This window comes from Melanotaenia boesemani, chromosome 18 (assembly GCF_017639745.1).
Source record: "Melanotaenia boesemani isolate fMelBoe1 chromosome 18, fMelBoe1.pri, whole genome shotgun sequence".
Taxonomy (NCBI): domain Eukaryota; kingdom Metazoa; phylum Chordata; class Actinopteri; order Atheriniformes; family Melanotaeniidae; genus Melanotaenia; species Melanotaenia boesemani.
In genome coordinates, this window is record NC_055699.1 from 30,792,127 (window position 1) to 30,806,156 (window position 14,030).

Here is a 14,030-nt window from a genome sequence, read left to right on the forward strand (position 1 = left end):
GATTTAACTTAGCAGTTGTGAGTGTAGAGGCATATAAGGTTGAAAAATCAGCAAACATTCTGAAAAAGTTGTCAGTCTTTAGTAAAAATAGAGAACAATTACGGTCCCAAACAGCTCTGCTGTGGTACTCCACATACACAGCACTCTCATCAGAAAAACAACCATTAAAGAAAACTATTTGTGTTCTCAGTTTCAGCACTGTAGCCACAGCTGGTTTGCAGTGAACTTTTTCAGTTATATTTCTCAGGAGAGGACTTGTTGTGTTTTGAACTGCCATAATTGTTCTCAGGACCGTAATAGACCACTGCAACATGGTTTGGGGTTTTTTACTTTTCCAGCCTGGAATCAAAACCGCGGCGCCCACATCTCTGATGTCTCAAGGCAGCATGGTTTCAATAACTTTTCTTGGACTCTGTTTATTTGTTCAAGTCATTTTCACAGAGGTAAGTTATAATTAACTGTATGTGAAGGTGGACGATTGATGACTTTTATTTGATTACTTTTTTTTACTGGAACGTCACTGTTAGTTACGTTTTCCAGTCGTTCCTCTGTGTGATCTGTGCCGTCTTTGGATGTTTGTGACCCAATGCATATGGGTCAGTCCCCCACCAACTCATCAAGTTTGCCTTGGAGTTTTTCTACATCCCGATCTGCATCAGAGCCCTGGTTGCCAAATACTTTGAAGAACTCCAGATGTGCTGCACCCATTAGGACTTCATAGCAGATTGACAACAGCTGGAAGTAGGCATTGCCATGGGATGCTCAATCTTCTTCATCCTCTTTGTTGCAGCCTTTGAGATCATCCTCATAGGGGCTAGGAAGATGGTCGGAGGAGTGAAACTGCCTTCAGGTCAAAAGCTACCAGCAGTGAGAGGCTATATACCTGATATCACCACCATACTCCAGACAGCAGCATGTACAATGAGACTGCTGCAGAGAATAGACGAGCTGGTGGGCTGGACAAGGATGAAGATCAAACCCTGCAGGTGGTGAGGACATCCCATTGCTGCAGTCAACCCATTCGCAGCCTGGGTTTAACCTACAGGGCAGAGCTCTGTGACAGACAGATGGGGGAGACGGTGAAGAAGCAGCTTGCAGATGGCCTGGCCAGGATCAGTCAGAGTCAGCTCCCCAGAGAGTACCAAGTATGGTGTTACCAGTCCATACTGTACCAAGGTGATGTGGCCTCCGAAGATGAGCGAAATGCCTTCCACAGTGGTAAGCAAGATAGAAGTTCATCAGGATGTGGTCGGGACTGCCAAGATGTTTGCCAGACGTAGGCTCCTTTGGCAGGAACATGCTACAACAGCCACTGTGATCCATCAGCTTGGGATACAAGCAGGAGAAGGCTCGGTTGGTGCTGGAGCTTAGGGAATCCTCTGGCCAGCTGGTGAGAACAACAGACACCCAAATATGGACACGAAGGAAGTGGAAAGCCTAGGTACAAATTGACATGGCAATCAGTAGACTGAAGCACAACGAGGTGGTCGGCAGAGTCCGGGAGGGGCGAACAGGCCTCGGAAGAGGCAAGACTCCCTTGTTCTGGTCAAAGGCCTCCAAAGAAGACCGAAGAGCTATGGTGGTGGCAGAGGTGGCAAGAACTGAACAGGAACACCTAAACATCAAAGTCATGTCCCAGGGCCAGCAAAGATGCTGGGCATCATGGGAAGGTCTCACAACCAGGCCCAAGTCATGGTCTGACCTTTGGAAGATCCCCCAAGCTAGGTTCAGCTTCCTGATCAGAGGCAACGTATGACACCTTGTCCCCAAAACCCGACCTGGTGTGGAAAAAGCTGCCAGAGTTGGCAGAGTCATGGAAGCAAACAGAAGACCTTCCGCCGCAGGTGGATATTCCACCCAGTTTGCAGGAGGTGAGGAGAATGTCAAACCCTCCCTTCAGAGAGATGCAGCAACACTCCTCTCACCGGGCAGGGAGTGGAACATGAGGCTCAACCTGGGGAAACAGCTCCAGTTCCCCGGGTAAATATTGGTTTGCTCCGGTCAGACTTAGTCACGTGGTTAGAGGCTTGCAAGACAGTCCTTCTGGTCTTACTCACTGTCCCATGGGAAAAGGATCTGGAGGATGCTAATGAGCAGAAAGCAAGCCAAGTATGCAGGCCAGGTGGCAGAGTGGAGGGAAGTGGGGTGCAGGTGCTTCATAGGTTTCTCAACTGCTGGCCTACTCCGCGAAATGGCATGCATAGGGGCGGGGTGTCAGAAAGCCATGAAAGAGCTGGCTGAGTAGGCAGAGAAAGGCAACTTCTGACTGTGGCCGACAAGGAAGAATAAGGGGTGGGGCCGAACAACAACTAGGGCATCAGCAGGGGCTGGCAGGGAAAGATCGGTAACTCTTCAATCATCTATGCTATTGACAAAATTTAAAGAGATTCTGAAAGCTGAGAAGTGCAGCTTTGTGCTGATATGCAGTATATTATGGTACCGTAATGTACCACTGATGTACGGCTGGTTAACCGGCGTCTTGATTAAAAATCAAAAAGAAGCTGATTTTGGACAAAGTAGGAGAAATATCACTTTTCATGTTACAACCTTGTCTTTGTGGTGGGATAAATAAGTTGCTGGCTTTTACACATAGCTGTAGTTTTCCTCATTGTGTGAGACACGGAGATGCCGGAAGCCCCACCTGTTGGAAAATGGCAAGTGGACCAAAACACATAGACGAATAGAGGGATCATAATCTTTCAACAATTAAAATGATAGAGCACCTTTTATAAGAGAGACTCAACAGTGATTCACCCCAATGTGTCTTGAAACTTGACATGGACTTGTATAAAACGACTTGTAAGCCTGACTGGTAGTTGGTCAGGATACATCAGGTGTAACCCTGTTTATGTTCAGTCAGACTGGTTTTATACCATAAACCCACAGAAGAAAATGCTGCTGTCCACTCTAAATGTCCCATTTGTTACGATCTTGTCTGCAGAGGAAAATAAACCTGAAAATAAAGTCTGAGAACTGTACCAGATATAAAAGTCAGATTTATTTACTTTTTCTCTCAGTACATGCTGTGTTTCTCTGCTTGTTGTGTAAAACAGAAGCGACATGATAACAAGTTACCCTCTGATTAGGATGCTTCTGTCAGCGTCTTCATTAAAGAGGAACTCTGCAGCCTCCCTGAGACAATCAAGCCTGCCCTAACACACACCACCTATAAATCAGCTTGTTAGAATCGATGGCTTCTAGTTAGCTTGGGACCTATTGTGTCCCTGGAAAAGTGTGAGGTGAATTGAGATTAAGTGAGAACAAAACAGAACTAGGCGGAACCACAAGAGTGGAGCAGTGACTTAGTTAGAGAAGACTTGCAGATGGAGCTGACCAGTGGCTGAAGAGTTCATGTTTTTATCCAACATCCTGTCTCACACACACTGACAATAATAATAATAATAATAATAATAATAATAATAATAATAATAATAATAATAATAATGATGATGATGATGATGATGATGATGATGATGATGATGATGATAATGCTCTTTTTTTGTGGGCCACTACAGAAACCTTGTCTTCTGCATCATCTACATCTATTAAATGTTGCTTCTTGTTCACCTTATCAGGTCCATCTGTTTAACTGCATGTTAACCTGTTAACACCGTGTGTTTTATATGTGATACGTACAGTTTCTGAGACCTACTGCATCATTTTAATGTAAAAACTTTGCTCAATTGTTTGCAATCTGACACTTGTCTTCTGCCCCCTGGTGGAAATCTTTTGAACTCCAGTCATTCTGGCATCACGGTAATAAACAGTACATGAAAATTATATATATATATATATATATATATATATATATATATATATATATATATATATATATATATATATATAGTTTTTTAACAGTTTGTGAAAACTGATAAAGACTACAGATAATAAAAATATAATTCTGTCTATTGGCTCAGGCTTTATAGGGTTAACCCAAATATCTAATCAGCCAATCACATGGCAGCAACTCAGCTCATGTAGTCTTGTAGACATGGTGAAGATGATTTTCTGAAGGTCAAACTGAACATCAGAATGAGGAAGAATGCAGAAGGCAGCTAGCCTAAATAAAACTTATTGTTTTTGTACTGCCAGCAAAACATGGCCAAATTTGTGCAAGTGCCAAAAGGCAAACAAAGATAATTAACATTCAACACACAAAAAACAAACAAATATGACGAGGCATATCACATCAAATTTTATTTATAAAGCACTTTTCATACATAAGTAGCACATAGTGCTTTACATTATAACAAGCAGACAAAATCAATGTTTGCTAAAACAAAGAATTTATCACTACGAACCCTTTAATTTTTATTCTCACTATGTGAGAACTTTAATGATAATCACTCAAAAGCTCCACAAATCAAACAAGCCATGGATCACAAAGTGTGATAGAGGAGTAAAGAGAAAAATCTCTGACACAATATAAGAGATTTAGAAAACAGAGGACAAACCTATAACCACTAATAAAGATATATTGATAAATATCATTAAAACAAGAAATAATATTACCACACATTACTGGAGCAGAACAGGAGTAACACACAAGAAACATGGAGAGTTATGAATAGTATTATTAAAAAAATATATCCAGAATATTTTTTAATAAATATAAAATATTGTGCTTGATGAAATTAAAGAAATAGCAAATTAATTTAATGATTTCTTTGTACATGTTTTCTGTAATTAAGCAAAATAAATTCCTGAGCCAAGAATTAATAATGAAACAGTAAACATATTACTGAACATTCCTCCTCCATGTTTGTTGGTGCTGGAAGCGATAAATACTCGACAATGTGAAAACGCTTGTCGTGTGTCCAATGAAAAGTCCTGTGATTTTTTTTTATATTGAAATGGCATTAGTTAAAAATATTATAGAATAAAAAGTGCAGCCATTCACACATATCTGTAACCTGGCTTTTCCAACTAGTATGTTTTCATGAAAAATGAAAACAGCAAAACTTATTTCCATGTATGAAAATGGAGAAAGATATGGGTTTACCATTTCTAGATCAATATCACACAGAAATCTTAGAAAAATTATTTGCTCATAGACTTGATAAATATAGAGAGAAACCTTATCTTTTAAGTGATAACCAGTACAGCTTTAGAGCAAAAGGGTCCACTGCAATGGCAATGATGGACCTTGTAGAAAGGATATCTACCACAATAGATAATATGGAATATTCTGTTGGTGTTTTTATAGATTTAAAAAAGGCATTTGAAACAATTGGTCATGGTTTATCAATGAATAGATGAGACAGACATGGTATAAGAGGGTTAGCATCCATATGGGTGAAAAGTTACCTGGATGATAGACATCAAGATGTGCAATTAAATCATGTAAAATCAAATGAAATGAAGGTAAATTGTGGGGTTCCTCAAGGGTCTGTGTTAGGCCCTAAATTATTTATATTATATCTCAGCAACATTTGCAGTGTTTCTGTTTGCTGATGACACCACTCTCTACTGCTCCAGTAAAAACTTAGAACTTGGAAAAGCAAATGTGTTCGGCACAGCAGAGCAGCCAGACCATCATTCTGCTGCTACCGTGCTGCACAGGACAAGGAAGAAATAAATAAAATAATAAAATAAAATGGAAGCAATTTGTTTCACACAAACCTCCCCTTCCCTCTCATCCTCTTCACTCTGTCCTCCATCTACTCTGTCCTCCACCTACTCTGTCCTCCTCCTACTCTGCCCTACATCTACCCTGTCCTCCATCTATTCTGTCTTCCGCCTACTCTGTCCTCCACCTACTCTGTCCTCCACCTACTCTGTCCTCCATCTACTCTGTCCTCCACCTACTCTTTCCTCCACCTACTCTGTCCTCCATCTACTCTGTCCTCCACCTACTCTGTCCTCCACCTACTCTGTCCTCCACCTACTCTTTCCTCCACCTACTCTGTCCTCCTCCTACTCTGCCCTACATCTACCCTGTCCTCCATCTATTCTGTCTTCCACCTACTCTGTCCTCCATCTACTCTTTCCTCCACCTACTCTGTCCTCCATCTACTCTGTCTTCCGCCTACTCTGTCCTCCATCTACTCTGTCCTCCACCTACTCTGTCCTCCATCTACTCTGTCCTCCACCTACTCTTTCCTCCACCTACTCTGTCCTCCATCTACTCTGTCCTCCACCTACTCTTTCTTCCATCTACTCTGTCCTCCTCCTACTCTGTCCTCCACCTACTCTTTCCTCCACCTACTCTGTCCTCCACCTACTCTTTCCTCCATCTACTCTGTCCTCCATCTATTCTGTCCTCCATCTACTCTGTCCTCTATCTACTCTGTCCTCCACCTACTCTGTCCTCCATCTATTCTGTGCTCCGTCTACTCTGTCCTCCATCTACTCTGTCCTCCACCTACTCTTTCCTCCATCTACTCTGTCCTCCATCTACTCTGTCCTCCACCTACTCTGTCCTCCACCTACTATGTAACACACAACACATCCAACCTTGAAGCAGATGGTCTACAGCAGCAGAAGACCACACCTGCCTCCTGCCAGCTAAGAACAAGAAAACTGAGGCTATAATTCAGACAGACTCACCAACACTGGACAATAGAAGATGGAGAAACGCTGCTGGTCTGATGAGTCTCCATTTCAGCTACATTTACATCTGGTGCCTTCATCGAGCCGGGATCTCCACCTGAGTGTGAAGCGGCTGGGATGTGAATCAGCACCTCCAAGACCATGGTCGTCAGCCGGAAAAGGGTTGAGTGCCTTCTCTGGGTTGGGAATAAGGTCCTGTCCAAGTGGAGGAGTTTACATATCTCGGGGTCTTGTTCACGTATGAGGGAAGGATGAAGCGGGAGATCGACAGGCGGATCGGTGCGGCGTCTGCAATGATGTGGACTCTGCATCGGTCTGTCGTGGTGAAGAGGGAGCTGAGCCAAAAGGCAAAGATCTCGATTTACCGGTCGGTCTATGTTCCTACCCTCACCTATGGTCACGAGCTGTGGGTAGTGACCGAACAAACAAGATCGCGAATACAAGCGGCCGAAATGAGTTTTCTCTGCAGGGTGGTCGGGCTCTCCCTTAGAGATAGGGTGAGAAGCTCGGTGATCCGGAAGGGGCTCAGAGTAGAGCTGCTGCTCCTCCACATCGAGAGGAGCCAGATGAGGTGGCTTGGGCATCTGGTCAGGATGCCTCCTGGACGCCTCCCTGGTGAGGTGTTCCGGGCACGTTCCACCGGAAAGAGGCCCCGGAAAAGACCCAGGACACGCTAGAGGGACTACAGGTCTCGGCTGGCCTGGGAACACCTCGGGATCCCCCCGGATGAGCAGGCTGGAGGTCTATGCATGATGCAAAGCTTATGAAACACACAAGAGGTAGATTTCCTTTATTTATTTATTCTTACACAATGCTTTTATTTCCGTCAAGACCGTCTCCATTTCGACAGCTCCTTGTCCACCTGGTTGATAGCGGTGATGGTGTCCCTCTGCACCTGCAGGACTTCCTCTGAGGACACGGCTGCTGCGGTGCTGCAAGTCTCTCCAACCACAGCTGCAGCACCGCCGAACCAGTCTGAACACCCAGTAACTATAAATAAAGAAACATTATTTAACACTAAATTAACTGCTACCAGTCTCACATGTATCTGTACATGTTTATTTTATACATTAAAACCAAAGACCACATTACCGGCATCATTACTGTCATCTAGCAGCTTTTCTCCAGAACCATCTACTGTGGGCTGCAGCGTCTTGCTTAAGGTCCCAGATTTAAAATTCAATCACCTGCATGGCAGACGGATGCTCTACCGACTGAGAAATCCAGCTGTATGTTCTGATGCTTCTGGTGTGTCTTCCCTCTGACGCTGTGAAGACAGCATCTCCACCTGCTGCCCTTTCCAACCTGGATCTCTGTCTCACATTCTGAAAAATTCCCCTTCTTCCCTCTTTTTCCCTCCGGAGCCATCATGGAAATGATGTGTTGAACATATATTACAGGCATCCACCTGATCATTTATAGCAACCCTGTGGGTGGAGCAAGGCGTTCCCTCACGTGCGCCTGCTTTAGTTGATTCTGATTTAAACAGGCGTGGGACATGTTCATGAATCTGAAAGTAGAAGTGTGCCGCATTTCCATTTCACACCTGTAGTTTGCTTTGCTACGCACAGTTTGATAAATGAGGCCCCAGATCTCAGTCCAGTAGAGCAGCTTTGGGATGTGGTGGAACGGGAGATTCTCATCATGGATGCAGCCGACAAACCTGCAGCAACTGTGTGATGCTGTCATGTTAATATGGAGAAAACCTCTGAGGGAGGTTTCCACCACCTGCTTCATCTATCGCACCAGGATTAAAAAGGACGTCTGACCCAGTAAATGAAGGTGGACCTTGTGAAAAGGATGGTGAGTATAGAGTTTGCATTTCTGAAATAATTAAAGTGTAGCTCCACCCCCTACTTTTTGCCTCCACCCACTGCCGAATTTGAAAAATGCCTGAAACTGCAGGGTTGGGGTGGGAGGTGTGGGATGATCAGGGGGCGGAGAGTGGGCGGGGCAGGATGCACAGGTAGAAATGATTGACAGACAGCAGCTCAGCTCACTGGCAGGATGCAAAGTGAGATTCACGAAGCAGCTACGCCACAGAGCATGTTTGAGGTGGAAGACTTTCCCTCCTGAACCTCCTCAGCTGCACATGAACCAGGTGGTCCTGATCATATCAGTGTGAGCTGTTCGCGCTGTTAGCTGCCTGTCAGCAGCTCCAGCAGCTCTGGAAAGCTGTGGAGACTCGCGGCAGGTTGTGGCAGCTGCAGGAAGTTGCTGCTGCTACGATTTGAGCTGCTGTCTGTCGCCAGATGAGGATCAGCAGGTAAAGAATACAGTCTGGTGTTACTTTTACACCCCTCAGTCTGAAACTAGCGGATCTACACAAAATACAAAATAAATAAAATAAAAAATACAAATTTTATCAACTGTATAGATGCTTTTCATCACAATTAAGACTGTGTTGTTTACAGCTCACAAAACAACAGAAAACTTCCTCTTTGAAAATGTTAAACATCAGATACTTGCTTTATTTTAAAGGTTCAATAAAGAGAGGACTTTAAAACGTGGCTTACATCAGTTATTTTTGCATCATGCTGAAATGTGACGATACTTCTTTAAATACTGGAAAAATAACTCAGATATAAAGTGAAACTTAAGGCACACATAGTTAGAAACAAGATAAAGTGAAAGGAATCTGGACGTAAACAATCCCTGAACCTGCTTCCTCACTCTGATCCCAACAATCTTTCTCTGCTGTGGACTTGATGGGACGGTGACCTCCGGGCCACACCAGCTGGATGGGACTCTGATTTAATGACAACAGAAGTGAAGCCCGGTCCATCCTACGCCTTCTTCATGAGAAAAAGCCCCACTCAGCTTAACGTAAGCTGCTTTCACACGTGACCTGGAGTCCTGACATGTTCTACATGTTCTGGAGCTGCAACCTTACACTTCGTAGGCATGATCAGCCTCCTGCTGACCGCTGCAGACCCCTCTTCCCTCACGTTACCAGCCAGGAGAGCCCGTTTCCAGCTCAACAGCTACAGTGAAAACCAGATGAAGGGTCTGGACTTTCTCCTGAAGATCTCCAGTGTTCATGTGTGAAAACAGCATCAGGGATTTTGTGAAGTCCAGCAGCATGTAGAAGTCTAAATGAGCTCTAAGCTGGTCTTCATCCAGGTACAACCTCCATGTCTGATGTGAGGAACAGAAGAACTCAAACTACAACGTGTTAAAACTAATATTCAGCTGGACTGAGTCCATGTAGTATTAAAAAGTACATATGCAGAAGCTCGCTTCTTAACTGTACACATAATATAAAATAAGGAAAAGGCACATGCAGTGAGTTTGGCTGGGAAGCAAACGTTGGGTTCCACCCTCCCCTCTTCACTTGTTCTTGGCGGCCAGCGGTTTACGGCTGATCTTCTTACTCTTGTCATTGTTCTTCTTCGGAGGCTCAGGGTTAGCCTGCATGTGTCGGCCGTAGAGGCTGAGGACGAGAGAAAGATGATCAGACTTTAACTTCTCATTTACCCTCCAACCCTCTAAAAATACTACACTAAAAATATAAATAATAAGCAGAAAAAAAATCCAGAATCTAATCAGGTCATATTTTATTCCCAGTAGAAGATAAAAACACATCAGAGATGAAACGGAGATGTTTCACCATGTGATGAAAATATGAGCTGATAGTGAATCTGATGGAAAAAGTTGGAACAGAAGCAACAAAAGGATGGAAAAGTACCTGGAACAAACCAGAAACACCTGGAGGAGCATTGGACAACTAACCAGGTTACCTGGTAAGAGGTCAGTAACATGACTGGGTATAAAAGGAGCATTTCAGAGAGGCAGAGTCTCTCAGATGGAAAGATGGACAGAGCTTCACCAATCTGAGACAAACTGGATCTAAAACTGGAACAATTTCAGAAAAATGTTTCTCAGACTTTGAAGATCCTCCATCTACAGTGTAGAATATCATCAGAAGATTCAGAGAATCAGGAGGAATCTCTGTGTGCAGGGACAAGGCTGGATGCTGGTGATCTTCTGCATTAAAAGCAGACATGATTCTCTACTGGAAACCACTGCATGGATTCAGGAAGACTTCCAGAAACCACTGTCTGTGAACACCGTTCACCCCGAAACCCACAAATGCAGGTTAAAGCTCCATCATGCAGAGAAGAAGCCAGATGTGAACAGGATCCAGAAACTGGGGTTGTATATTTAGTACTTAGTCTTTGTTTTTGGTTCCTGAGCCATCACTAAACAAAAAGATGATCCTGATTTTAAAGAGAAAATTCTTAAAGGACTAAAATTGAGTAAGAATTTATCCCCCCAAACGGGCGACCTGCAGTCGGGTTTCCCTGAAACACTGATCCACACATCAAACTGAGGATCTCTGAGGCTGTCCATCACTGTAACGATGCTTCCATCCGTTTTCTCCCCGCTCCATCATGTTCAGGGTCAAGGAGGGGATGTCTGGAGCCTGTCCCAGCTGTCAGCCGGTGAGCCAGCGGGAACACTCTGGACAGATCTCCAGGAAATAAATCCATCACTTTGTCCAATAAAAACTGCAGAAATCTCTCTGAGTCGCTGCTTTTGTACCAAGACGTTATGAAGCATCAGCAAACGTGAACTGTTTTCCACAGCCATCCATCAGCCAATCATCACAGACGGATAAAAACGGTCCACCGGTGCCCCGGCAGCGTGATCCTCACCGGTTTATTAATGGCCTGACCACAGACGTATGTGCTCATTAACAGCCGACACACACAGCTGCAGAGTCTTGTTCTGTAATAATTGTCCACTTTCACTGTGGTTTACTTATTAGTGTCTTTTCCACACACATATATGTCTCTCATGCCACCTCCGTCTGTCACTTTTCCTCCCCATGGGCGTCTCTGGCTGCACAGAAGCAGCAGAGTTCAGTGGGGTGGAAAAGACTTTTGTTAGCCCGGTCCGTCTCTCCTCTCCACAGCCTCGTTATTTCTCTTCTTACTGTACTTCACGCTCAGTCCGGGTCTTAAACAGACCAACTTCAAGTCTTTTCCAGGCACAGACTAAAGTCTGTTAACTCAGATTAAAAACGGAGACATTTTCCATGAAAAAAACATTTACAGTCTCCGTCTATCTGACCTTCATCAGCTTCATGTTTATACGTTCATGTAGGCCCACAAACCGTCAGTAAATCCGATTCACCAACCTGAGAGTACTGCTCCACACAGAAAACATGGATCAGGAACCATGTTAGACCATCTGACTGGAACCTGATGGGGAAGGTGTGTGATAGTCGAACCTGGTTAAAATAACACTTCATCCTGATTTAATGTCTACAAATAGAAATGTCTTCTTTGTATGTATGTAAAGGAAAAAAGTCAAAGAAAGAAAATGAATTAAAATCACTAGGGTTGAGTACTGAAATGTCCAGAGACCGGAGCATTAAAAGTCCCGATCCGAGCAGCTGAATCGCAGCCTGCTGTGCTTCTGATCGATCAGATATTCATCGGTGACACTGAACGCTGGGCTGCGTCGTTTCTTACACCACATTGTATCGTGGCTGAATTTGTGATATCAGCAAACAGCTGTTAAATATGACACTGTGATCAAACCTGTGATTTACAGCCCAACTAATCACCCAGTCAAGAGACTGGATTCCTGCTCAAACTCTAAGACATTAACAAAAAAAGGTCAATTTATTCAGAAACATTCAGCACTAAAAATCCAACACAAAGAACAAATAAAAGCATCAGGAAGCAGTAAATAAGTGGATCATTTCTTCATCGTAACAAAGCTACTTGGTAATAAGTCTCATCCTGTTTTTTCTCTTTTTAATGGCACGTCTGGAAAGAAAATGTATGTGTGGGATGAGCAGCAGAGGCTCCGTCCCCCATCTCCCCAGCCTGGGACGGAACGCCATCGTCCAGGACAACAACGCTGGCCCCACAGAGCAGGTTTACCAGAGACCACCTCCAGAGGATGGAGGACCGGCCTGTAGTCCGGACTTCACTCTGCTGCTCATCCCACAAATGCATTCTCCTTCCAGATGTCTCCATGGAAACAACCAGACAGAATCAGATTCATTACTTTTATGGCCCCAGGCCTCCTGGACAGCGTTTGCAGAGTGTGCAGAGCTGCTGTGCTGCAGCACTCCCAGGATTGGCTGCCGACTCTCTCCTGGTTCCCTCCCCTCGAAGGCCGGATTGGACGCCAACGCTCCCCCGGAGGGCCGGCCCTGATGGACTGCTTGCCCATAAAAGCCAGACAGTGTCATCCTGTCGGCGAGGCTGTGTGGTTGGTTAACACCAGTGCGCCAAGGGTGGCTTTGGACTGAGAAAGAAACTGTGTGAATTGGATGGTTAAAGCATTAAATGCTGACATTGGATACTGAGCTTTCTAGTTTGTTTGTGTGAGGTGAAAAGACTCTCTCAAATTTGTGTTTCTTGAATGAACCTTTGCTTTTGGGATTAATTGTTTAGTTGTTTGATTCTCGTTAAAGATGCCCTGCGTTTGTTAGCGGTGTTTCTTTGTTTGTTTTCATAGAGTAATACTCCCAGGCTTTCTGGTTGTTTTGTTGGGTTACTGTTTAAATATAACACCTGAAAAAGGACACTTTTCGTTTGTTTATTTGTAATTGTAGATATTTCCGGGTTTTTCTTTCATAGGATCATTTCTGTTATCTTTAAGGCTCCCGGTGTGGTTTGTGACTGTGGGTTCTGTTTTGTGTTGTGTGGAAATAAAATACTTGTTTCCTTTTATATCTGGACTTGATTGTTTTTGCTGCGTTCTCCCCGATCCCTAGCGGGGGGGCCGTAACAATTACCAAGAAACTTTGTTATAATAAATAATCCACCAAACTGCCAAGTTTTCATCAAGGTACAAAAGAAAAACACGACAGCGTCCACAGCGTGCAGGCTGAACACAGATGGACAGTACAGTATGAATTCAATCAAAACCAATTTAAAACCTCAAAGAAAAGCCGAGCTGGCATACCGGGGTGGGTTTTTAATCAATATTGTCAAATAATTTGTATAACAACGTGAGATAAAAGGGACCAGTATTTATTCCTCTCTTCATCTCTTTGGGTCAGTCACTTTTAAACTGATTTGTAAGAAAAAAAGAAAACGACATCAACGTTTTAACTGTGTACATGTCCAGCTGCATGCAAACTGCTGTGGTACTCCACCTAAAGGCGGAGGCCGGACTCAGAGGCAGATATTGGACCGTAGTTGCTGGAAGATTCCAGATCGTTTCGACTGACCGTGCACGCTCCTTTAAAGAAAAGTGATTATTCATTTGGTCAATAAGCAGCCAATAATACATACTTGGTGCTGTCATAACAAGCTGCTGTTTGCATAACTGTGGGTCGTTCCCAGCAATGATGGATGAGTGGAGGGAAAAAAAGGATCTGTAGAAAAAGGAGGAGGAAGAGGAGGAGGAAGATCACTCAGTGGGTCATTAAGGGCGTCATTCCATCCCTAGCATGTGCAGCATGTGTTGGTTTAACATTCACAGTTAGATCATGTTCACAACAATCCTTC

General features: G+C 44.0%; 1 protein-coding gene and 2 long non-coding RNA genes across 3 annotated transcripts in view; 1 reads left to right on the forward strand and 2 right to left on the reverse strand.

Annotated features, from left to right (window-relative positions):
• LOC121628852 overlaps positions 1-14,030 on the forward strand; it is a 26,731-nt gene continuing 12,701 nt past the window's right edge. Inside the window, exons 1-2 of the long non-coding RNA XR_006008280.1 lie at positions 1-14; positions 12,439-12,443. This is a non-coding gene — a long non-coding RNA (uncharacterized LOC121628852). The remainder of the gene's footprint in view (positions 15-12,438; positions 12,444-14,030) is intronic.
• The window catches only part of rsu1 (Ras suppressor protein 1), a 23,027-nt gene continuing 17,987 nt past the window's right edge, over positions 8,991-14,030 (reverse strand). The window contains exon 9 of the mRNA XM_041968218.1: positions 8,991-9,985. Within this exon, the coding sequence (XP_041824152.1) occupies positions 9,883-9,985 (103 nt within the window). The 3' untranslated portion in view covers positions 8,991-9,882. The remainder of the gene's footprint in view (positions 9,986-14,030) is intronic.
• Positions 10,966-14,030, reverse strand: part of LOC121628864 — a 7,416-nt gene continuing 4,351 nt past the window's right edge. The window contains exon 3 of the long non-coding RNA XR_006008293.1: positions 10,966-10,978. This is a non-coding gene — a long non-coding RNA (uncharacterized LOC121628864). The remainder of the gene's footprint in view (positions 10,979-14,030) is intronic.